The sequence below is a fragment of the Haliotis asinina genome, chromosome 11, assembly GCF_037392515.1.
Source record: "Haliotis asinina isolate JCU_RB_2024 chromosome 11, JCU_Hal_asi_v2, whole genome shotgun sequence".
Classification (NCBI taxonomy): domain Eukaryota; kingdom Metazoa; phylum Mollusca; class Gastropoda; order Lepetellida; family Haliotidae; genus Haliotis; species Haliotis asinina.
In genome coordinates this window covers 10,257,354-10,281,645 of record NC_090290.1, presented here as the reverse complement: position 1 = coordinate 10,281,645, position 24,292 = coordinate 10,257,354, and the positions used below count along the sequence as shown (strand labels likewise).

The 24,292-nt window shown below is 41.6% G+C and overlaps 1 protein-coding gene across 1 annotated transcript in view; it reads left to right on the top strand.

The window, feature by feature from the left end:
- The window catches only part of LOC137256094 (dipeptidase 1-like), a 31,153-nt gene extending 13,281 nt beyond the window's left edge, over window positions 1-17,872 (top strand). The window contains exons 2-10 of the mRNA XM_067793793.1: window positions 3,680-3,821; window positions 4,801-4,933; window positions 5,801-5,951; window positions 7,591-7,657; window positions 9,968-10,144; window positions 12,556-12,652; window positions 13,598-13,673; window positions 14,746-14,881; window positions 17,490-17,872. Of these exons, the coding sequence (XP_067649894.1) occupies window positions 3,680-3,821; window positions 4,801-4,933; window positions 5,801-5,951; window positions 7,591-7,657; window positions 9,968-10,144; window positions 12,556-12,652; window positions 13,598-13,673; window positions 14,746-14,881; window positions 17,490-17,576 (1,066 nt within the window). The 3' untranslated portion in view covers window positions 17,577-17,872. The remainder of the gene's footprint in view (window positions 1-3,679; window positions 3,822-4,800; window positions 4,934-5,800; window positions 5,952-7,590; window positions 7,658-9,967; window positions 10,145-12,555; window positions 12,653-13,597; window positions 13,674-14,745; window positions 14,882-17,489) is intronic.
- The last annotated feature ends 6,420 nt before the right edge of the window (window positions 17,873-24,292 follow it).

The window sequence follows — 24,292 nt, the reverse complement described above, 5'->3', positions numbered from 1 at the left end:
ACGGCCGTTGGATATGTGTACATGATTTAAAGAGTTATACACCATTCTTAAAAAAATACACGTGTACTCTTATCATTTTGAAACATACCCAACTCGGAGAAAGTATTCAGTGGAATACTCGGGGCGGACACGGGATTGAAAAATCTCCGTCTTGTAGGATACAGTAATAGGTAGGTGTCACGTCATGCAACGTAGGTGTCATACCTGGAGATGTAGGTCTCATACCTGGATAGGTGGGTCTCATATCTGGATAGGTGGGTCTCATATCTGGATATGTGTGTCTCATACCTGGATAGGTAGGTCTTATGTCATAAGAGTTTGGTCTCATACCTGGACCGGCAGGTCTCATACCTGGGTAGGTAGGTATCATTCATGAATAGCCATAGAGTGGCCGAGTAGTCAGCTCACTGCATCTGAGTCTCAAGTTTGACTCTGATATACATGGCCATAATTTGTCGATTCTTGTTGCCCCTGTACGTCACATCACGCGATTCACTTTAAACAAAGATCTGTATTATTATTGGTCTCGACAATTATGTTCTTTCGATACATCAACAACAACTAACATCAACTTGTCCCCGACCGTTTCCAAAATACGAATCTAAGAGCATGTTCAGTGTCCGTTTTAGTTATTCACTGACCCCGACTAATCCAGTAGAATGTGACCCAATTCAAACAACCCTTCAGTAAATGTTGACACATGTATTGAGGACATATATTCCGCTAACATCATTCTGTAGGCTTAACCCACCATGAATATGACACAAACCCTGGGTGCCTCAGTGGGGGTTGAATGCTGCTTAAAGCAAAGACACGAATTACGTAAATATATCTCATCTCAGGTCGAACTGGATGTCACTCAGCCGCCGTCATACAGCTTGGCCATGGTAGATATTCCTGGTTAGAATATATACCCAGCCATTTGATGGACTGGACAGCTGGGCCATGGTAGAGATTCCTGGTTAGAATACGTACCCAGCCATCTGATGGGCTGGACAGCTGGACACTGGTAGAGATTCCTGGTTAGAATACGTGCACAGCCATTTGATGGGCTGGACAGCTGGACACTGGTAGAGATTCCTGGTTAGAATACGTACCCAGTCATTTGATGGGCTGGACAGCTGGACACTGGTAGAGATTCCTGGTTAGAATACGTGCACAGCCATTTGATGGGCTGGACAGCTGGACACTGGTAGAGATTCCTGGTTAGAATACGTGCACAGGCATTTGATGGGCTGGACAGCTGGACACTGGTAGAGATTCCTGGTTATAATACGTACTCAGTCATCTGCTGGGATAAACGGTTGAACCCTGGTACAAATTCGTGGTTAGAATACGTACTCAGTCATCTGCTGGTCTTAAGAGACTCTATATTGAAGCACATAAGCAAATTTTAGACATTGGATAATTTTAGTAAATATGTCACCATATCCTCCTAAAATGTTACAATGTGTTACTGGATAACAAATATGATGAATTTGCATGAAACATGTGGATTTGGATATGCTTTTAAACTTGATTTATTAGCTTTCCTAATGTGTTTATAGAATCTATAACACAAAGGTTGAAAGATATGCTTTTGCAACTGTGGACTACCTCTATCACCCAAAACCTCATTACATAGCAGTTTAAAATCAGATCTTGTAGCAGAGCGTTCTCTCTTTGATGTTAACATAAAAAAAGTTTACAACAATTGCCCGATAACGATGTACATCCCATGAATTAAATATAGAAAGAGACACATACTTATCTGGAGGTTCCACGAGAAAATAGACTGTATATGTTATGGTGTGTGAAAGATCAGTAACATTCTATATTAGTTTGTCCTTATTTCCGCAATCTAAGAATGCTAAATATCTCTCCACTCAGTCATCGTGAGTATAGATTAAAGTTATTGTTGAAAGAAACACATCTACAAATTGTTAAAATTCTATCCACATTCATGGTTTCAACAATAAAAAAATCTGTTTTAGGTATTAAGTGACTGTACACACTTTATATCTTAACTGAAACTGAATTGAAATGGCTTCGTGCAGGTGGTTCAAGGGTCCCGCCGATCCACAAAGCGTTCGTAAAGTTATGACCAGTCGTACCTTCTATGTTTACCTTAAGCTTATGGATGTTGCAGCACTACGAACGCTTTATAACCTTATCTTCGAAACGGATCCACAAAGCGTTCGTAAAGTTACGACCAGTCGTAACTCTGTAGTTTACCTTAAGCTTATGGATGTTGTAGCACTACGAACGCTTTATAACCTTATCTTCGAAACGGACCCACAAAGCGTTCGTAAAGTTACGACCAGTCGTAACTCTGTAGTTTACCTTAAGCTTATGGATGTTGTAGCACTACGAACGCTTTATAACCTTATCTTCGGAACGGATCCACAAAGCGTTCGTAAAGTTATGACCAGTCGTAACTCTGTAGTTTACCTTAAGCTAATGGATGTTGCAACACTATAAACGCTTTATAACCTTATCTTCGAAACGGACCCACAAAGCGTTCGTAAAGTTACGACCAGTCGTAACTCTGTAGTCTACCTTAAGCTTATGGATGTTGTAGCACTACGAACGCTTTATAACCTTATCTTCGCAACGGATCCACAAAGCGTTCGTAAAGTTATGACCAGTCGTAACTCTGTAGTTTACCTTAAGCTTATGGATGTTGTAGCACTACGAACGCTTTATAACCTTATCTTCGAAACGGACCCACAAAGCGTTCGTAAAGTTATGACCAGTCGTAACTCTGTAGTCTACCTTAAGCTTATGGATGTTGTAGCACTACGAACGCTTTATAACCTTATCTTCGCAACGGATCCACAAAGCGTTCGTAAAGTTATGACCAGTAGTAACTCTGTAGTTTACCTTAAGCTTATGGATGTTGTAGCACTACGAACGCTTTATAACCTTATCTTCGCAACGGATCCACAAAGCGTTCGTAAAGTTATGACCAGTCGTAACTCTGTAGTTTACCTTAAGCTTATGGGTTTTGTAGCGCTACGAATGCTTTATGGCCTTATTTTCGAAACGCTCGCAGCCTTAGAATTCGCAACTTTGATCATAGTCAGTGCATTAAGCATTGAACGGACGTTTCGTGAATACCAAGTCAGGACCCATCAGCAACGATAGTCTTAAGTACATGTATGTGTTAATGAATGGGAGTTACGATAACTTCAGCGCCAACCCGACATCGTTGACAAGTTTGGACAATTGTTAACCTACAAGCAACAGATACCACCCATCAAAAGTTTTGGCACATTCAAAGCACTCACTATGTGTATGTATTATATGCGGTTACATCGAAGATTGATTTCTCCACTGACTTGGGGGAACCAACTGCAAATCATATGCAGGTAAACTGCACCGAGATCATGCATCAAATTTCTGAAAAGCATGTGCTGATATCGTGTATGTGAACAGCTGCGTTTGTGTGTAATCTTTGTTAAGAAGTCGCCAATATTCACTGAGTTTCGTCATTTGTTGAACTCCTGACAATAACCTTTTCAGCGCTCCGAATTCGTTTTACAATACATTAATTCATGTGTAAACAGTGCCTTTGAACAGTAGGGAATATTTTGCAACATCTAGTTTAGAACAGTTGTCTGAAGTAGGTGGCTACATTTACACTATTGTAATGTCTAAACGTTTGATGGGTAGTCTAAATTACACCTGTATGCTTCAGACACAATGACCTGTCGTGGCAGTACAGGCTAAACGCCCAAAACAAGGTGTATCAGGTGAATCTGAACATGGATTTGGCGCTCTCGTGGAACACCACCCACACCGACATCAAGAGGATTCGTGATGGCCAGCTCGGGGCGCAGGTGAGTGAGTGAGTGAGTGAGTGAGTGACGGATTCAGCAATATCCCCTCTATATGGTGGCGGTCTGTATATAATCGGCATTGGACCAGGCAATCCTAGCGAGATTTACCTGTTCAGTTGGCAGTCTGGGACTGACTAACGCGGAAGGGAATTCTGTTTTTTTTGGTTTTGTTTTGGTTTTTTTTTCTGGCATATGTGTGAGTTGGTGTAAGTACTAGCATGGCGATGAATACACATTTAATGAATAACGTTTCATCCTTTATCACCTTGAATGCTGAGTCAGTGCACAGAGTTGACATACCCTTTGTTTCAAACGTTTAGATTCACATAAAACATTCACTACAAGTTATGCCCATATACATCATTACATCGACTATTGATTTCTCCATTGGGGGAATCAGCTGTAAACCTTATGCAGAGGAAGCTGCACCAAATTGTTGAAAAGAATGTGCAAATATCATGCATGTGAACAGAAGCATTCTGGTTGAACGTTTGTTAAGAATTCGTCAAATTTAACTGCTTTTTATAATTTTGTGAACACAACGTCTTTGCAATGTTATGAATTTGTTTTACAAAACGTCCATTCATGTGTAAACAGTACCTTTAAATAGTATGGACTATTTGACAAAATTTAGTTTTGAACAGGTGCCTGATGTAAGTGCCTACATTTACACAAGTGAATCTAAACTTTTGAAACGAAGTAAATAATAGAGAACATGTTTACACAAAGCAAGCTGGGAGAATTTACAAAAACACCAACATAATCACGAAGCCAAAGGAAAAGAAATTATTTAAAAACACTGCTAATGAAACTAATGGTATAACAACGTACGACCGCCATCATAACACAAAGGAGAAGACATTGGGAAGGTTGATGCCTTGGCCTTTGTTAATGGCTGACATCTTTCTTATATTTCACAGCTTTCGTGAACCTGAGTATGAACAAAGTAAACAGAATTTACAATATGATACCATTTCAGTTTTGGGCAATTTTTGCTCTGTGTGACTCTCAGTCTAAGGATGCGGTCAGGCAATTCCTTGATCAGCTGGACACCATCAAGAAGTTCGTGGGCAAATATCCGGACACCTTCAAGTTTGTCACGACTGCAGATGGTAAAGTAGTCTTCTTAATAATATGATTAAAGCTATCGTTGATAGTGTGACCATGTCGATTATTTACATATTTATAACGGGCGCTGGTGAAGTGGTGACCTCTGGGCAGGAGGGCCCGGGTTCAATTCCCCACATTGTGTGAATGTCGGGAATCCCCAACTGTGAAATTGCTGGAATATTTGTTAAAAGCTGCTTAAAACCACACTCAGTCATAAGATTAAAGGTTTGTCTGGGGCACAAGAACTTCCACTAGATAACCACGGCGTCATATATATCGTAATAACAAGCTTACCAGAAAGGCTACCGATAACACTATCCATGTGGAAATGGACATAAAAATTGTTTGTTTCAATCTTGGCGTAGACGCTCATCCCATGTGCGTGCTGTCTAGCTGATATACACCATGCGCGCATGATTTTTATGTGCAATCTGTGAACGAACAAAAAATCACATTCAAATCGATCCTCATAAATCTTCCTGCAACGCAAACAAATGTACCCTCGATGTTTGTTTATGTTCCCCTCGCTCGTCAACCCATGTCCCCCTCGTGACCAGTGAACAACTTGTAATATAACATACTATACAAGCCAAATGGGGACAACAATACAAAACAGCATCATATAACCTACAAATGCAGCAGAAGCTGTTGCCATTCTGTTAGCAGCCAGTCAGAAAACAGACGCTTGCTAGTGGGTGGGGCTAATTCTCGGTTTTCGGTTCCTGGAAGATATCTCTTAGCCAATCAAATACTACGATAACTATAGGTAACGATTTCTGTTTATTAGATACGCGTCGTTAAATGTCGTTTATTTGTCACACATCCCGATAACGCTGTCCTGTTTATGATTTTCGCTGTTGTTTCTACAGGGATCATGGAAGCCTTTAATGATGGGAAAGTGGCTAGTCTGCTTGGCCTGGAGGGAGGTCACGCCATTGACAGCAGTCTGGGCAATCTGCGCATGTTCTATGACCTTGGGGTCAGATATATGACCGTAACCCACAGTTGTAACACACCATGGTATTGTTGTTGTTTTTTTCACTTTTGTTTGTTTTGTGTGTGTATATGTTGCTAAATTGCTAGACACCACATGATTCCAACTAATAACGACGGTCTGTAAACGAGTTCTGGCCAGATAATCATGGGACGGACATCATGAGCATCGTCTTTCGGGATTAAATGGGTCACGATGACATGCATCAAGCAAGTCATCATCTTGATCCTAGTTTACGTATAGCCGCATGTTAGGAGGAGAGCATTTTTACTTAACTGCGCACTGAAGATGTCTGTATGTGATAACACTGAACGAGGACAGCAACTTTACTGAACTAGGTATTGGAGGTAACTGAGTGTGACAGCACTGAACGAGGACAGCAACTTTACTGAACTAGGTATTGGAGGTAACTGAGTGTGACAGCACTGAACGAGGACAGCAACTTTACTGAACTAGGTATTGGAGGTAACTGAGTGTGACAGCACTGAACGAGGACAGCAACTTTACTGAACTAGGTACTGGAGGTAACTGAGTGTGACAGCACTGTGCGAGGACAGCAGCTTTACTTAACTACGTACTGAAGATATCTGCCAGTGAAAACACTGTGCGAGGACAGCAACTATACTTAACTACGTACTAGAGAAAACTGTGTGTGATAGTACTGTGCGAGGACAGTAGCTTTACTTGACTACGTACTGGAGAAAACTGTGTGTGATAGTACAGTACGAGGACAGCAACTTTACTTAACTACGTACTAGAGAAGACTGTGTGTTTTAGTACTGTACGAGGACAGTAGCTTTACTTAACTACGTACGGGAGAAAACTGTGTATGATAGTACTGTACGAGGACAGCAACTTTACTTAACTAGGTACTGGAGAAAACTGCGTGTGATAGTGCTGTATGAGGACAGCAACTTTACTTAACTACGTACTAGAGAAAACTGTGTGTGATAGTGCTGTATGAGGACAGCAGCTTTACTTAACTACGTACTAGAGAAAACTGTGTGTGATAGTACTTTACCTGGACAGCAACTTTACTTAACGACGAACTAGATGTATTTGTATGTGATAACACTGTACGAGGACAACAACGTTATTTCTGAACATACTGGAGATATCTATGGGTCATTTAGAAGGGGGGTGTATAAGAAAAACAAGATTTATGGATGTAAACTTCTTTATTGAGAATAACACGAGGTCGGAGGCTGATGAAGGAGCAAGCATTCCCTACGAAACGTTGTGTTGTGTTATTCGCATGAATAAGCTGATATCCATAAATCTTGCTTTTTATGTCTTTGGGTGATAGCACTGTACTGACAGCAACTTTACTTACCTACGTACTGGAGAAAACGTGTGACAGCACTGCACGGGGACAGGAACTTTACTACGCATTGGTGATGTCTGTGTGATAACCCTGCAGGGGATAACATAAGATAACCTCGCAAGGGAATTATTTATGTCTTTACGGTGACATTACTAGTGGTTAAAGCGTTCACTCGTCACGGAAAAGATTCGGGTTCGATTCCCCAATGTGTGAAGCCCATTTCTGGTGTCCCCCGTCGTGATATTGCTGGAATATTGCTAAAAGCGGCGTAATTAATAACTACACTCACTCACTAACAGTAGCGTGAGTGATCTACGTACGGACTTCTCAATGTATTTCAGGGCCGACAACTGGACCGTCGATCGAGACAAGAACCCGGAACACAACGGTCTCACAGACTTTGGCAAGGTGAGATGTACACTTTAACCTGGTCACTCGATCTCCCGGTAGTGGCAAAACTAGAGAAATGTAGCTCGACGTCAAATTTATATCCTGTATTTCAACCTGTATAGGTCATGTTTATATCCTGTATTTCAACCTGTATAGGTCATGTTTATATCCTGTATTTCAACCTGTATAGGTCATGTTTATATCCTGTATTTCAACCTGTATAGGTCATGTTTATATCCTGTATTTCAACCTGTATAGGTCATGTTTAAATCCTGTATTTCAACCTGTATAGGTCATGTTTATATCCTGTATTTCAGCCTGTATAGGTCATGTTTATATCCTGTATTTCAACCTGTATAGGTCATGTTTAAATCCTGTATTTCAACCTGTATAGGTCATGTTTAAATCCTGTATTTCAACCTGTATAGGTCATGTTTATATCCTGTATTTCAGCCTGTATAGGTCATGTTTATATCCTGTATTTCAACCTGTATAGGTCATGTTTATATCCTGTATTTCAACCTGTATAGGTCATGTTTATATCCTGTATTTCAACCTGTATAGGTCATGTTTATATCCTGTATTTCAACCTGTATAGGTCATGTTTATATCCTGTATTTCAGCCTGTATAGGTCATGTTTATATCCTGTATTTCAACCTGTATAGGTCATGTTTATATCCTGTATTTCAACCTGTATAGGTCATGTTTATATCCTGTATTTCAGCCTGTATAGGTCATGTTTATATCCTGTATTTCAACCTGTATAGGTCATGTCGGCCCTAAAAGTCGTTTTCCGACACTTGACCGTCATATTGTACGGACCCATCGTTTTTTACTAGAAACCACTGGTCAAAATAGTACGCTGTCGTCACATTGTTCTAGGTGCCCCTGGTTTAGTATCTCCTGATCTCTTTGCTCAGATTATGAGAGTGCCCGGAAGCATAGCCCTTCTGTCACTTTTAGTAATGCAGAAGGCTTCAGTGTTGGGGAGTCTACATACTACTATTCTCCGGAGAGGTATTTGAGCGAGGGACGATTGGGTGGACTGGTGGTTATAGGGATACACGGGTTCGATTCCCTACATGGGTCCATGCGTGGAGGCCATTTCTAGTGTCCCCAGCAGTGAATTTGCTGGAATGTTGCTAAAAGCGGCGCAAAACTAAGCTCACTCCCTCATTACTTGTACGGAAGATTCGTTGTTCGAGGTCCGGGGACCACGTCAGACTGAAAGACGTCAGAACATGGCATTTGGTGGTATCATGCATACATGGCTCTATGCATTAAGTTGAACCAAACCCCAAGATTTGTTCGGCTCCGAGTCAATTTATTTGCTTGAGAAGGGTTTCATCGCTAAACCTCAGAATGACATTTCGGTGGTCTGGCACTCTATGTAAACAGTCTATTCCTTGGAAAATGGAAAACACGATTTAAACATTAGGCCATGTATTAGCGTTCACCTCTATTGCTGTTTGTATATGGTTAGATCAGTTGTCTTATCTGATCAGCTGCTACTGCCAATGACAATTTTTATCTTGATATAAGTGCTGTTTCATCAGCTAGAGATGGTTCTGTTCTGATTTTTCCTGTATCTTATTTTGAGTATACTTTAATCATGTAATAAAGCGAAAAAAAAAAAAAGCTAAACAGGGGAAGAAACTGCTCCACGAAACTAATAGATAGTGTTTGCTAACTGCACTGTTTCCGATAAATGTGAACGAAACAATGAAGTTCTTATGGAAGATAAATCACTGGGCAGTACTATTTGCTGGAATGTTGCTTCAAGCGCCGTAAGACCATACTCAAGTCAGATGATTCTGCTGACAGTGACGTAGACAGATTCTTTCATACAAATGCATAAAATCAGTGATTTACAGTGTGATTAGGTTGTCTAACAAAACATCCACTTGCAAAGTTTGAGATCGATTGGATCATGGGATGAAGACTTATTGACAAAAAGCGGGTCCACATGCATTTCATGCCAAACCATAGATGTTTATCTACTGTGATATCTTTTTGGAACGAAGTCACGGCAGTCAAACAACATTCATATTGTATCAGCATTTAACTCAGTGTATATAACACACATAGGCGGATCCTGATGGAGCTGCAGCGGTGCGCACCCTCCCTTTGGTCCTGAAAGTTTATTAAATGACCATTGAAACTCGGGTGAGAATGAAATGTGCAAAAAGCTGTATCCGCTCTGAGTCATATGTTACATTTGACCTCTTTCTAAATGGCACTTTGTCATCATACCGAAACTCGGTTCCAAAATCAAATATTTAAAGCCAATAACAAACGTTGTTAATGCCGGTATGGGAATGTTTCAGATTGTGATCCGGGAGATGAACCGTTTGGGTATGCTGGTGGACCTCTCCCACGTCGCCCGGAAAACCATGATCGATGCTCTAGAAGTCTCCGAGGCTCCCGTCATCTTCAGCCACTCTTCCGCCTTCACCATCTGCAACCATTACCGCAACGTCCAGGACGACGTGTTGAACCTCACGGTAACCACCGCAACTCGCTCTGTCAGTAGAAGTAGGTGGTAAGGTGAAACCGGTGGACGACCTCTTGAACCTCACGGTAACCACCGCAACTTGCTCTGTCAGTTAAACTAGGTGGTAAGGTGAAACCATTGGACAACGTTTTGAACCTCACGGTAACCACCTCAGTTCGCTCTGTCAGTTAAACGAGGTGGTAAGGTTAAACCCGTGGACGACGTCTTGAACCTCACGGTAACCACCTCAATTCGCTCTGTCAGTTAGACTAGGTGGTAAGGTGAAACCAGTGGACGACATGTTGAACCTCACGGTAACCACTGCAACTCGCTCTGTCAGTTAAACTAGGTGGTAAGGTGAAACCAGTGGACGACATGTTGAACCTCACGGTAACCACCGCAACTCGCTCTGTCAGTTAAACTAGGTGGTAAGGTGAAACCAGTGGACGACATGTTGAACCTCACGGTAACCACTGCAAATCGCTCTGTCAGTTAAACTAGGTGGTAAGGTGAAACCAGTGGACGACATGTTGAACCTCACGGTAACCACTGCAACTCGCTCTGTCAGTTAAACTAGGTGGTAAGGTGAAACCGGTGGACGACGTCTTGAACCTCACGGTAACCACCTCAATTCGCTCTGTCAGTTAAACTAGGTGGTAAGGTGAAACCGGTGGACGACGTCGTGAACCTCACGGTAACCACCTCAATTCGCTCTGTCAGTTAAACTAGGTGGCAAAGGGTGGACGATGTTACCGGTAATCCAGTATATTGCAACTTTAACTTCACAATACGATATATTGCTGTACACTTTTTGCTAACGGGTTCACCGTTACGATCGGCAATTTCTGTGACCATGATCAGTAATTTTCATGATGATGAAGTTCCTTTATGTCATTTTACGTGAATAGTTTTGAGAGTGTTCATCAGTCATCGGCATTTGGGTGACTTTTAAACCATATGAATAAGAAATATTAAGTGAGTTGAGTTTTACGCCGCACTCAGCAATATTTCAGCTATATGGCGGCGGTCTATGAATAATCGAGTCTGGACCACACAATCCTATGATCAACAACATGAGCATCGATCTGCAACTGGGAACCGATTTCATGTGTCAAGCAAGTCAGCGAGCCGGACCACCCGATCCCGTTTGTCGCCTCTTACGACACGCATAGTCGCCTTTTATGGCAAGCATGAGTTGCTGAAGGCCTATTCTACCCCGGAACCTCACAGGTGAATGAAAATAATACACTGGTACCGACACTGTTAAGGATAAACAACCCATGCGGATGCCGCTGCAGACACTTTTTCTCGAGTTCAAAACTTTAGAGCGAAGTCTTCAATTTGGAAACATTTTCAATTCATCTCTTGTACAGTCACATCAGAGTCCTGACATTGGCCAGTGGCATTGTCTCAGATGAAAGGAAACAATAATTTATTACCTTAAACCATGTGTTACACTTATAGTGCAATACAAATTGCAATACACCAACACATATTGCAATATATCTCAATGCGAATTTTTTTCAAAACCCAACCCTAATTCAGACGTCACAATTCCCTGTACAGAGTTGCACGACGTGGGCACGCTAGGATCCTGGGCCTAGACTTTCGAAGCCCTCTTTGCGCTAAGACAGTCGTAAGTGCCATACATTAACATAACTTACGACTGCCTTAGCGCTAAGAGAGGTTCGAAAATCTGGGCCCTGGCGTGTTTGCACTGATTATGTACGTTTGTCAGCAAGTCCCTTACTTCACACTGACTTTAGTTTGAGGCCGCACTCATCAATATTCCAGCTATATGACGGTGGTCAGTGATCAACATCATAAGTATCGATCTGCGCAATTGGGATACGATAACATGTATCAACCGAATCAACCGATCAATTCTAACTTGGATCTTCACTGATCTATATGTAGTATACAAAAGGACAGAATGTTGGCATGAATGTATTTTTATCGGAATCAAACCTTGTTTTTCAGAAAATACCTCAGCAGGCCAAATGGAACCGGCCTATTGGTCATATTATACTTTGGGCCTACCTTCAATTTTAACATGATTTCAAATGTCCAGGATTTAGGGCAGAAGTGATATGTGGAATCCGATTGCTTTCATAAGTGGAAACAAGTCCAAATAATGACCGGACGATAACCATTTCACATAAGTAACCCAGGCTCTCACGGGCGAGTTGCAAACCAGGGCCTAGATTTCCGAAGCTCTCTTAGCGCTAAGATTGTCGTAAGTGCTAGATATTAACATTAACTTACGACTATCTTAGCGCAAAGAGAGAATCCTAAATCCAGCCCCAGGAAGATAATTTGCATTTTCAAAGATTATCTAGAACAAATGATTTTTTCACACAGGAGAGAGGGAAGAGCCACATAATTTAGTTTTATTGCATGTGCTTTCTCTTTTGGAAACAGAAAATCAATCAAGGCGTGGTGATGGTGAATTTCTTCGACCTGTATATCAATTGTTACCCTAACAACCAAACCGAGGCCACGTTGGCGCAAGTTGCAGGTACGTAACTGACTACATAAGTGGCATGTGCACCGATTTACTGATCACATAAACAAAAACTGGTCCTGCTAACACGTTTCCTGTCTCTTGGCATTAGCTGAACTTGGTTGTGTTTTCAGGAAACATCATAGCTATGCGATCTATCAAACCTTTAGTCTCACTAGTGTAAATATAGCTGCTCATTTCAGTCAACAGTTCTACACTAGATTTGGAAAAATATTCCATAGTGTTTGAAGGAGCTGTTCACACATGAACTGATGTATTGTTAAACGAATTCGTAAAGATGGAAAGGTTATTGTCATTAATTCATGATGCTTGTGCATTTCGTCTGCATGAAGTTTCCCCCAAATTAGTGCAGAAAGTCATCCTCCCTGTAACCATATACATATCCATTCATATACTTCAGTGAGTCTAAAACTTCATGGGTAGTATATTAAATGTTATGGTAAGAGCTAATTTTGGGGATTGGGCTGGGGGAGGGGGTGGGGGTCTGCGTTCGTGCTTTGGTTATTCCATCTGACGTCAATGGCAACTGTTTCGTTATCTCGAACGTACGGATATGTCGATAGTAAGACACGTTCCTTCCGGGTTGAGAGTATTCAGCCCATGTATATTTGACTGAATCGCCATTCAGTGGCATAAGTTTCCAAAATATCGAATTGTATTTGCAAATGGGCACAGCGTAATCACTGGAAACAATGCCATCAGGTAATGACAACAAAATAGTGTCTTCTGTTTCCCCTGGAATCAAAACCATACAACCTATCCTGTAAAGTTTAAGCTTTTTGTCGATCTTGTGCCAGTAAAGGACCCAAACAGCCATTTCCGAGGAGTTATAATGGGGAGGTGCCGGTGTTGACATCATAGGTGTATAATCGCCATCCTTCGGCGCTGTCTCGGGTTTATGTGAAATGGTATTTCTTGAAAATGAATTGTTTCTTTCAGACCACATTGACTACATCAAGAACCTGATAGGAGTGGACTATGTAGGCATCGGGGCTGATTACGATGGAGTGCCCACGTACGTTCATTTGACCATCACCTTTGCTACTCTGTGAATATATCCCCAGCACTTGACCTTGTTTTTTTATGAGGAATCATGGGCGTGTGTCTCCTTTTGGGAACTGGGGTCGGTAGGTCCCCAGTACCTGGGCTTTCATACCACCTGTTTTAAGTCTTCCACAAACTATGTTCCCCGCTTCCCATGCGTCTCCCCGTCTTGCGTTCTGGGCGGAACGAGGCGCTCGCTTGTCTCCACCTGTTCTTTCAGTCAAAGTAAACTTAGCCTCGGTACTCTCCGTTACACTCCTCTGCTGAGTCTAACAAAACCATACGGGAGGTCGCACCCCGTCCCGTTTGAGATTGACCAATCAGAACACAGCTTACCAAATCGCGAAAGTGGACATTCGCAAATACCTTGTGAACGTTTTATCTCGAAAAGGTTCGCACCCAAACGATTTAGCGTACGCCCGCTTCCAGGTGATGCACACGGCGCACGTTACGACCATGACAACGGTGAGTAAACAGTTGCAGAAGATTGTGTTTGGGGCAATATTCAACCAAGAGCTTGCTGAAATATTAGCTAATGTTGACCATGTCAACAGAAACCCCAAAGCGTATATACTGCCGGTCAAGTAACTGAGTTATATGCGGATTTTTGTTTGTGGAGATATCTGTCAGTGACCCGAATATTTCGTAAGTCCCTCCGATCCCTATGTAGTACGTGTTGTCTGATTGGTTAAATCTATTTATCCGTCTGATTGGACATTCATAAGTCGCTCAAAGGTTACCTGACGCGACCTTCTACTAGGGTTTGTTAGACTCAGTGGGGGAATGTAACGAATAACGCTGAGACTAAGTTTACTTAGACTGCCTGTTCTTTCACCCTACATGTTCCTGTTAGGGTACATACCTCCTTTCTTGTATGATAAATAACTTCATTTCGAGTCTGATCCAGTTACATGCGAGAGATATTCAGTAGTGGCTTACTGTTAAGAACGACTGTGATCGTGACGTCACTTCCTACGATGGTATTTATCCAACAGCGGATGTAATTCCCAGGATTCTCGAGGATGTATTTCTTTGTTGTCAAGGTTACCAGTGGGACTGGAAGACGTGTCTACCTATCCTAAACTGTTTGCGGAACTTGTGGGACGTGGTTGGACCGAGGAGGAACTTCAGAAACTGGCGGGGAGGAATCTTATGCGAGTTTTCAAAGCTGCCGAGAAGGTTGGTCCAAATAACGTCTGTTAACTCCTATTTTATACATGTAACTCGAAGTCGCCATTATGAAAGAGTCATGGTGGCATAGCTGTCGAAGACGCTGAGACTAGGTCTGAGACGTTGCGTCCACAAGGCTTGAAATAGTCTTGGAATACGTTAAGTGTGTAACTGTCTTCGGTGCTGCTCACTGGACACAACTGCATATTTGTTTTGTGAGATGTTCCGTAATGTTAGTAGCTTTGTGTAATAAGTCCACATCGACATCGTCTAAAGAGGGCAACCCACAGTTAGAGCAGTTCCAACATAACGGTACTTTTGCTTACTCTGATGTAACAGACAGAAGATACTAAACGACCTTCCGTGTAATACCGTTTTATTAAACGAGCGAAAGCGAGTTTGATACTAAATATTTCACGAGTTTGATAAATCTGGTATTTAATGGAAGCGAGTTTAGTGTTATTATTCTGCAACACAAATTGATACTATTAGAAACTGCGGCTACACTGCCTACAGTGTGAGGACTCTCAGCTTTCAGTGAGTCAAGCAAGGGCTTGTACCATTACGATAGCGGCATTAATATTGTGACGTCAGAACTCTGAACCATCATGACGTCACACGTCTAGCGGTATTACAGTAGTGAAGCATTGCCGTAAGAATTTTACACTGCGGAATTTTCCACGGGCGAATAAGTCGCGTTATTACTAGCCCGCGGAGACCCGTGAAGTTTTGAACTCGAGAAAAAGCGTCTGCAGCGGCATCCGCATGGGTTGTTTATAATTAACAGTGTCGGTACCAGTGTATTATTTTCATTCACCTGTGAGGTTCCGGGGTAGAATAGGCCTTCAGCAACCCATGCTTGCCATAAAAAGCGACTATGTCGTAAGAGGCGACTAACGGGATCGGGTAGTCAGACTCGTTGACTTGCTTGACACATGTCATCGGTTCCCAATTGTGCAGATCGATGCTCACGTTGTTGGTCACTGGATTGTGTGGTCCAGACTCGATTATTTACAGACCACCGCCATATACCTGGAATATTGCTGAGTGCGGCGTTAAACTAAACTCACTCACTCACTAGCCCGTGGAAGATGCTGCAGTGTAATATTTTTGTGTTACATTTATATCTATATTATATTTAATATTTTCATATTACACTAGTGTACTACCAATAGACGTATGACGTCATAATGGTTACAGATGCGCCGTCACGATGATGATGCCTCTGTTGAAATGGTATTGGACCTTTCTTGACGAGCGGAAAGATAGGGTAGTAAACAGGCTACCTATTCTCGAAACGTTCGTAGCCCTGCGGACGTCACGCATTCTTAATACATTGGTTACGATCAAAGTTAAGAATTCTTAGGGATACAAACGTTTCGAGAATAAGGGCCCAGAATACTAACGCATAGTATCCTCGATATGTACCTCAGAGATACTGTCCAACTCTCGTTATATCCAACTCACTCATTTGTGTGGCTGCGTGGACGTTAGTAAAATATAGCAAAATAAGTTTATAACGAACTGGCGGATATTACGAAGTGTGTTTTGTCCCTGTCGTATGCTGTGTATATTTTAGTCGAAATAACGAACAACTGCTAAAATGAACGAAGTTATTAGTTGCCCTTTTTCATTTGTTATAACCGTAGCTTCACGGAGATACTATTGTGTTGAAACAAGATTTGGTGTTATGTCGAGATAGCGGTTTTCATATTCAGGTAGCTACCTTTATAACGAATGTATTTTAATGAAGTGTTTGGTTGTTAGCCTGTTTTATATTTAAAATTTAAAATGCGTAAAACGACCCACGGTAATAACGAATTAAATTGAGTGAACTCTTTCAGCACGTCCTAACAATAGCTTTCTGTAGCTGGTACTTTCTGAAGACGATCAAGGACGATGCCATTCTGTTATAATACTGCTGTTGATCTCTCACGCGTATGTTAATGCCTTTCCAGTAACAATCAGGTAGTCCTTAACATTTTTTGAGTAGTAAATGACGTTAAGCCATTCCATTCCGTCAGTATAACGCCGTGTGGAGTGTTGTTCTACATTTCTCGATACTGCTGTGTCGCGTTCGCTTGTGTTGAGTTAGCATTCACAGTGGCGAAAAAAAAAGACTTGCGTGTGCTCGTATGGAGAATTCGGATCCCCTGGACACATGTGATGAGTTCGGATAACGATAAAGGTCCTCAGCAACCGACATCTGTAGAACCTGACGACTAGAGAGATCAGATGGTCAGACAGCGTGACGTTTACTTCCTATTTACATGTCATGTTATTTGATTCGTGCACATGAGGTCAGTCACTGGGTTTCTGGTCCATCCCCTTTTAAACCTGTGATGATCCTGGTTAGAAGTGATCTTCAGTAATTCTTGCTTGTCGTAAAAGGCGACTAACGGGATCTTGTGGTCAAACTCGCTGACTTGGTTGACACATGCTATCGTATCCCAATTGTGCAGATCGATGCTCATGCTGTTGATCACTAGATTGTCTGGTCCAGACTCTATTATTTACACACCACCACCATAAAGCTGGAACATTGCTGAGATAAACAAACAAACAAACAAACAAACAGAGCAGCAAGTAAAGTTACAATGTATTTCTTTTCTACCAGGTGAAGATGGACATGGCTAACATTCCACCCTATGAAGATCTCATCGACTATGAAAAAGTTAATACCACTTGTCGGACTGGTATTTAAATCAACAGCAACAAACTGACCAAACCGAAGTCCGGAAACAGCTAGACACTCCCGATTGTACCACTCAAAACAAGCTACAGAACAGCTGATATTTTATATGACTATGGTAATTTGTCATGGCGAGAAGGTATTGCAGCTCAGAGAGTGTCGATGTTCCTTAGTTTTTAATTGACTAGTGTACGTTCGACAAGTTCATTCCAATATCAGTCTACATGCACATGATATCCTCCATCTGTGTATTAGGTATAGGGCGCTTGACTATAAAGTGGGTTGATGAATTGCTATCTAACTCGAAAACTAATAGAGGCATAACACTCAATGACACGCTGATCATAATTAAAACAACAGACCAGCTCGGATTTTTTTATGCAGAATTTATGTCCCCCCCCAAACAAATCGTTTAAAATACATGTATTGACAGTTCACTTTTTGTTACGAGGGTGGGGAGCAAAGCAAGGGTCAGCCAGATGTGTGAGAAAAGATGGCGACGGAACAGCACATGTAAATGAATCAATAGCTTTTTTGGCAACTGTGCACGTTTCACGTACACCTGACTGTTACTCTCTTTGCACTCCTTCCTTGTAACAAATAGTGAATTTTCAAACTTTGTCAGACTTTGATGAAAGTTTGTAAAATGTTATAGAGTTTGCCTATGGTTTTCATTACGACCAGCGTTTCATTGGGCGCTGCTTGTTTATTAGTTTTCGTGTTAGAAATTGAGTTCATCGGCCCGCTTAGCCAAACGGACAATAGACAAAGAAAGTGATGGATACATACGTCTGTCTTTGATCCGCATAGTGAAAGAATAGAGTGATTTAGGATTGGGAATTCCCTGGGATTTTCGCCACTTAAAATCTGAATAAATCTCATAACACTACATTGATGGATGAGAGACCTTTGAGGGATTCAAAGGTTTAAATTTGAAATCATCCAAATGATAATACAAATTTTGTGTAAGGGAGAGCTGATTTCATGGACGTGTTTTCTAAACCACAACGTGCATATCGTTTTACCTCAGGCATTGTGGGGTGTCTGGGCGTAATCTAGTGGTTAAAGCGTTCGCTCGTCACGCCGAAGACCCGGGTTCGATTCCCCACATTGGTACAATGTGTGAAACCCATTTCGAGTGTCCCGCGCCGTGATATAGCTGGAATTTTGCTAAAAGCGGCGTAAACTATACTCACTCAGTCAGCTATTGTGTTGATGCACATATGGTACAAGTGTACCAAACTCTGGGACTGATGAATGTGTCTCAGTGTGTATACAGGGATTATATATGCTACTCAAAAGAAGTAACGGATCACCCGACTGTATCATAAACTGTCGTTAATCTCTCAGGCTGTAATCTCTCGGTCTGTCCTTATATTCCTTTGGGTAGTATATATGTATATGTATTTCATATTTCACTAAAGATTACCTTTAATTTGAACCCATATAAAATGAAAACCCTTGAAACCAGAAACATGTCTTTACGACCACTGGTAGAACAGGGTGGAAGATGTACAACGACAACGCTTCGTTAATCCGGACGATTTCAGTCCGGATAAACAGAGGTTCCAGATACTCAGTTTTGACAACGCACATTGACGGACTCACTGATCTACACGTGTACATATACATACATATTGTCAACTTCACCTGCATAATCAGTAGATTTTGTCTAGTTTACGGTGTTCTTCAAGCAGCTTGGACACTGTACAAACACTTTGAAATCCATTCAAACTTTGCACACTGGTCTAGGTATACACATATGGATTTAGAAAATATCCAGGTTGCCTCAAACTAAAAATACAACAATTAAGGACAACACTATTGTTTCAGTATTACTGTCGCGAGATTGTCAGAACAGTATGCGACAGTATAGAAGAACCAGGGTGTCCTTAACGTTTTGGAATGGTCAGTAAAATGTATGGCTTCATTCAAAAAACCTATTACACCTTCTTATCGTATACAGTGACAAAGCGGTACGCAAACATAGTGAATAAACCGAAAAAGAGGATGGACCCGCAAAGAAATGGCAAAAGACAAGTTACGTATCAAATATGAGCTGTTCCAAATTGTCTGTAACCGATAAGATCACATATTTTCCCAATGAACATAAACTCTTCCTTAATACATAACCCCACATGTAATAGAAGATGTGCTCAGGTGTATTGTTCGGTTAGTTGTCCGACAGATATATTTTTATTTCCATATATCAGGTATTCAGATTTTCTACAAATATATACATGATAGTGTACAATAAAAACTTATTTAATAAAGATTTTATTTTGTATACAGTGTGGCGTTGTTTTGTAAAACGGACAAGCTGTGTAGTGTTGTTTGGTTGATATTTAATAATATACCAACATTGGCTTGCAAATATTGGAATATGGACCACGCTGCTGTCATGGAGTAATAATTAATGATGTATTGTCCTACAGTAATAGTGTAAAAAAAGCCACCAAATTAATTATCTCTACTACAATCGATATATAAATTCTTCCTTAATACATAACCCCACATGTAATAGAAGATGTGCTCAGGTGTATTGTTCGGTTAGTTGTCCGACAGATACATTTTCATTTCCATATATCAGGTATTCAGATTTTCTACAAATATATACATGATAGTGTACAATAAAAACTTATTTAATAAAGATTTTATTTTGCATACAGTGTGGCGTTGTTTTGTAAAATGGACAGGCTGTGTAGTGTTGTTTGGTTGATATCGATATATTTGCATTAAGGTGTTAGGAAAATATGATGACATCGCTCTTTGTGGCGATAATTAATGATGAATATATTTATATACCACTACTCCATGATGCGAGTGATAACACTGCACAAGGTCAGTAATTTTATACAACTATGTCCTAGAGATAACTGCAAGGGATAATGCTACAGAAGATAACGTGAGATGATTTCGAAAGGGAATTATTTTGGTCTTGACAGTTACACATACGAGGTGGGGGTAGTCTAGTGGTTAAGGGGTTCGCTCGTCACGGCGAAGACCCGGGTTCGGTTCCTCACATGGGTACAATGTGTGAAACCCATTCCTTGTGTCTGCTCATTACGCTGAGGTTCGGGTTCGATACCCACATGAGTACACCCCGTGAAGCCTATTTCTGGTGTCCCCCGTCGTGGTATTGCTGGAGTATTACTAAATATTGTCAAGTTGGCACAGACACCAAAAGTTCAAACCAACATGCTTAAGAACCATATACAAATAAAGTGTTTTCCAACCACTTGACTGGCTTTGTGGATCAAGCGTTTGCTGGGAGGGCGGAAGATCAGTAGTTGGATCTCTGGTCTCGTTAGGCCAAGAGGCTTTGTGAGACGGTACTTGTTGTTACCGTGCCTGGTGCTGGGCTTTGCGGGGACAGAACAAGGACTGGCAGACTTGGAGTCGCTATACTGTTTGTGAAAGGAGTACATGTTAATGTCCACTGGCGGATGGTATTTTAGTGGACTCGTAACTAGCGCACGCACCCTCCACAAAGAAACACGTCTGTTCACAAATTCACAAACACCATGCATGCACGCATCCATCCATGCATCCATCCATCCATCCATCCATCCATCCATCCATCCATCCATCCATACATACATACATACATACATACATACATACATACACACATACATGTATCAGTTATGATTGAGTGACTTGAATTTTACGCCGCACTCAGCAATATTCCAGTTATGTGGCGGCGGATCAGACAATCCAGTGATCAACAGCATGAGCATCGACCTGCGCAATTGGGAATCGATGACGTGTCAACCAAGTCAGCGACCCTGACCACCCGATCCCGTTAGTCGCCTTTTATGAGAAGCATGGGTTGCTGAAGGTGTATTCACGAGTGGCTTTCGAAATGAGCCAAGAAGAGAAAGTATTATACAGACACTAAACACATACACTTCAACTCTCATGATATATCCTATCTGCCAATATGAACTGCTCTGTCGCACTATGTGAGTCTGGTCAAGTGTGTGAGTCTGTTAGGACTATCTCCCCTGGCCTGTTTACCCTTTCGTACCTGGCACAATACAAGTCGTGCGAGAGGGTCAGCAAATATATACGCACAAAAACATGTTTTATTAAACAGTAGATAATACATACATAGCAAAGCCCTTGATCACATCTGCCTTCTGAATATGCATGAAGTTCATGACCTCCGCTCGTGATAAAAGCATGTAGAGCTCGTGGAAATGGGTCAATGTTGACTCGGAGAGTGGATAGTCAAGTAAAATAGGTAGGAAACGCCCTCTGGTTTTGTTAGAATATTGTGTTTGCCTTTGAATCTTACACATCGTGTATTCAAACAATGTAAGTCAACAGACACCCTTCTCCCGTCTAAGGTGGGTCGAGAAAAATATGTCCTTAAACTGACATTAAGATTTTACAGTCAGAACATTTGTTGATGTTGGTGGTATTTAAAACTCCTGAAAAGGTTGAATAGAAGTCGTGTAACATGTGCTTGCTTCAAACTGAATTCAGATGGGTTTTCCTTATAGTGAAAGCGCCACACATCAGTATTCCAGGTACACATGCTTTGATGAGCTTTTTAAAAGATGCCATTTGATGAACATGCAGAGTTGTCTGGGTTTCAGTGCTTATGAAGTCACAATGCTATTGACGGCACAGTGCATGGAGCTCAGTCGATACAGGTATCGTGGCCAGCAGGATCATAAGTTATCATGGATATTGTTTACTGCAAACTTACTGGATTAACTTGGAAATGTATAGATACTAATTATACAAACTTGCTGATTAATTAGCCCTGTTAGCTGTTGCTGTTCAATTTTACCTCGTGATGGGGTCAGAACAAGCATTGAAACGTTGCACTCAAAATTGAAAAGAAGACGAATCCCAGAAAATTCTCCATGTTCAATATTGCAACTATATGATGGGTGCGTTTTACGTGGGGACTGACAGTCCAGTGATTGATGACATGAACACGGATGTAAGGAACTAGGACACGATGACACGACGACAAGTATCTGCCATGTTAGTGAGCCTGACCACCCTATCCCCGCCCTCGCCAGGGGTTCCTTTCACGAAGCAACATTTACTAGGGTTAACCTTAACTCCCATTCTTTCACAATGCATTACGGTTACATTAGTGACTTACTATCACCTCAGTGCTTTGTGAAAGGAAGCCCAGCTCAGACTTTCACAGTATCAGTTCTTTTAAACGAGGGGAACATGTTCTTTGGGAGGAGAGGTGAATGCTTATAAATAATACCATTTGTCGAAGGAAGTTGTTCCGTAAACCAATTATCGGGCAAAACATTGAAGCAATTGGGATTTGTTGACGTGTGTCAGCCCAGTCAGCGAGCCTCACCACCAGATCCCAAGCATGGAGCTACTGAAGAGCAGCTCTAACCTGGATCTTCACTGCGCACTCCTAACAATTTCACAGTTCATTGGAGCACAGGCAAAGTGTAGCGCAAAATGGGTTGCGCAGCAGAACGAAACTGACCAGTCTTCGTATATGCCTGTGATTGGAGCGAACTGGTCCAGTTCATCTTTATCAGGGCAACAAAACACGGGAACAAATGATCCAGTATGGCCAGTGTTAGCCGAGAGCCGCGATGCGGTCCTATACAGTCAAGACATGACCCTGCATCGCGGGCCGCGATGCAGGGTCATGTCTTGACTGTATAGGACCGCATCGCGGCTCTCGGCTAGGCCCGGATAGATTTATTTGTTTAAACTGGTGTTGACATTCCTTGGAAATTCGTCTGAAATACCAGGACGTGAAATTGTAAGTTATGGTAACATGATGGGTCATGGACTGTTCCTGTACATTAACAAAGAAAACATTCAGGGGAATACTACAGCTGAGAAAAGGACAAACTTCACTGAAGGGCACAGGGGCCTGCTTGTATTTGACAGGACCAGGGAAATACATTAACAATCGACCCGTGAAGGTCCCGGAATAGAATTGGCCTTCAGCAACCCATGCTTGCCACAAAAGGCGACAATGCTTGTAAAAGGCGACTAACGGGATCGGGTGTTCAGTCTCTCTAACTTGGTTAACACATGTCATCGGTTCCCAATTGCGCAGATCGATGCTCGTGTTGTTGATCACTGGATTGTCTGGACCAGACTCGGTTATTTACAGACCGCCGCCATATTGCTGGAATACTGCTGAGAGTGGCGTAAAACTAAACTCACTCATTAACAATCGCTTCTGGGCTGGCGTTTTTTTCCAACGCTGCATATGGCCTAAAAGCTTACTTTAATTTAATGGTAAGTTTAATGGTAATGAAGACATCATCTATAAATAGGAAGCCAACAAAAGCATACTTCTAAAATATTTATTCCAAAGGCTCTGGAAATATACAGCAAAATTCAGTGTTGCTAATATTTAGGATGGTTCAATTAATTCACTGATGAGGTTGGGAATATTGACACTTCCTGTACAGGTTAAACTGACAGACCCTGCCTGACTGGTCTGTGTTGTTCAGACACTTCTATGTACATACTTACAACTGTATTACAGCAGAGATCATATAGATCTATTATATGTTCTGATTACAGGAACATGGAGTTCAGCTTCGTGTGACAGTCTGTTTACATTCACCTTCAAGCCAGACCGCTTATTTACCATGATATAGAAGGACTTGCGGATCGTGGTGTAAACTAAACTTACTCACTCACTCAGACCAGTTAAGGACCTCTCATATACAATAGACACGATTCTCTAGATACTACTGCAGTCACTTTTG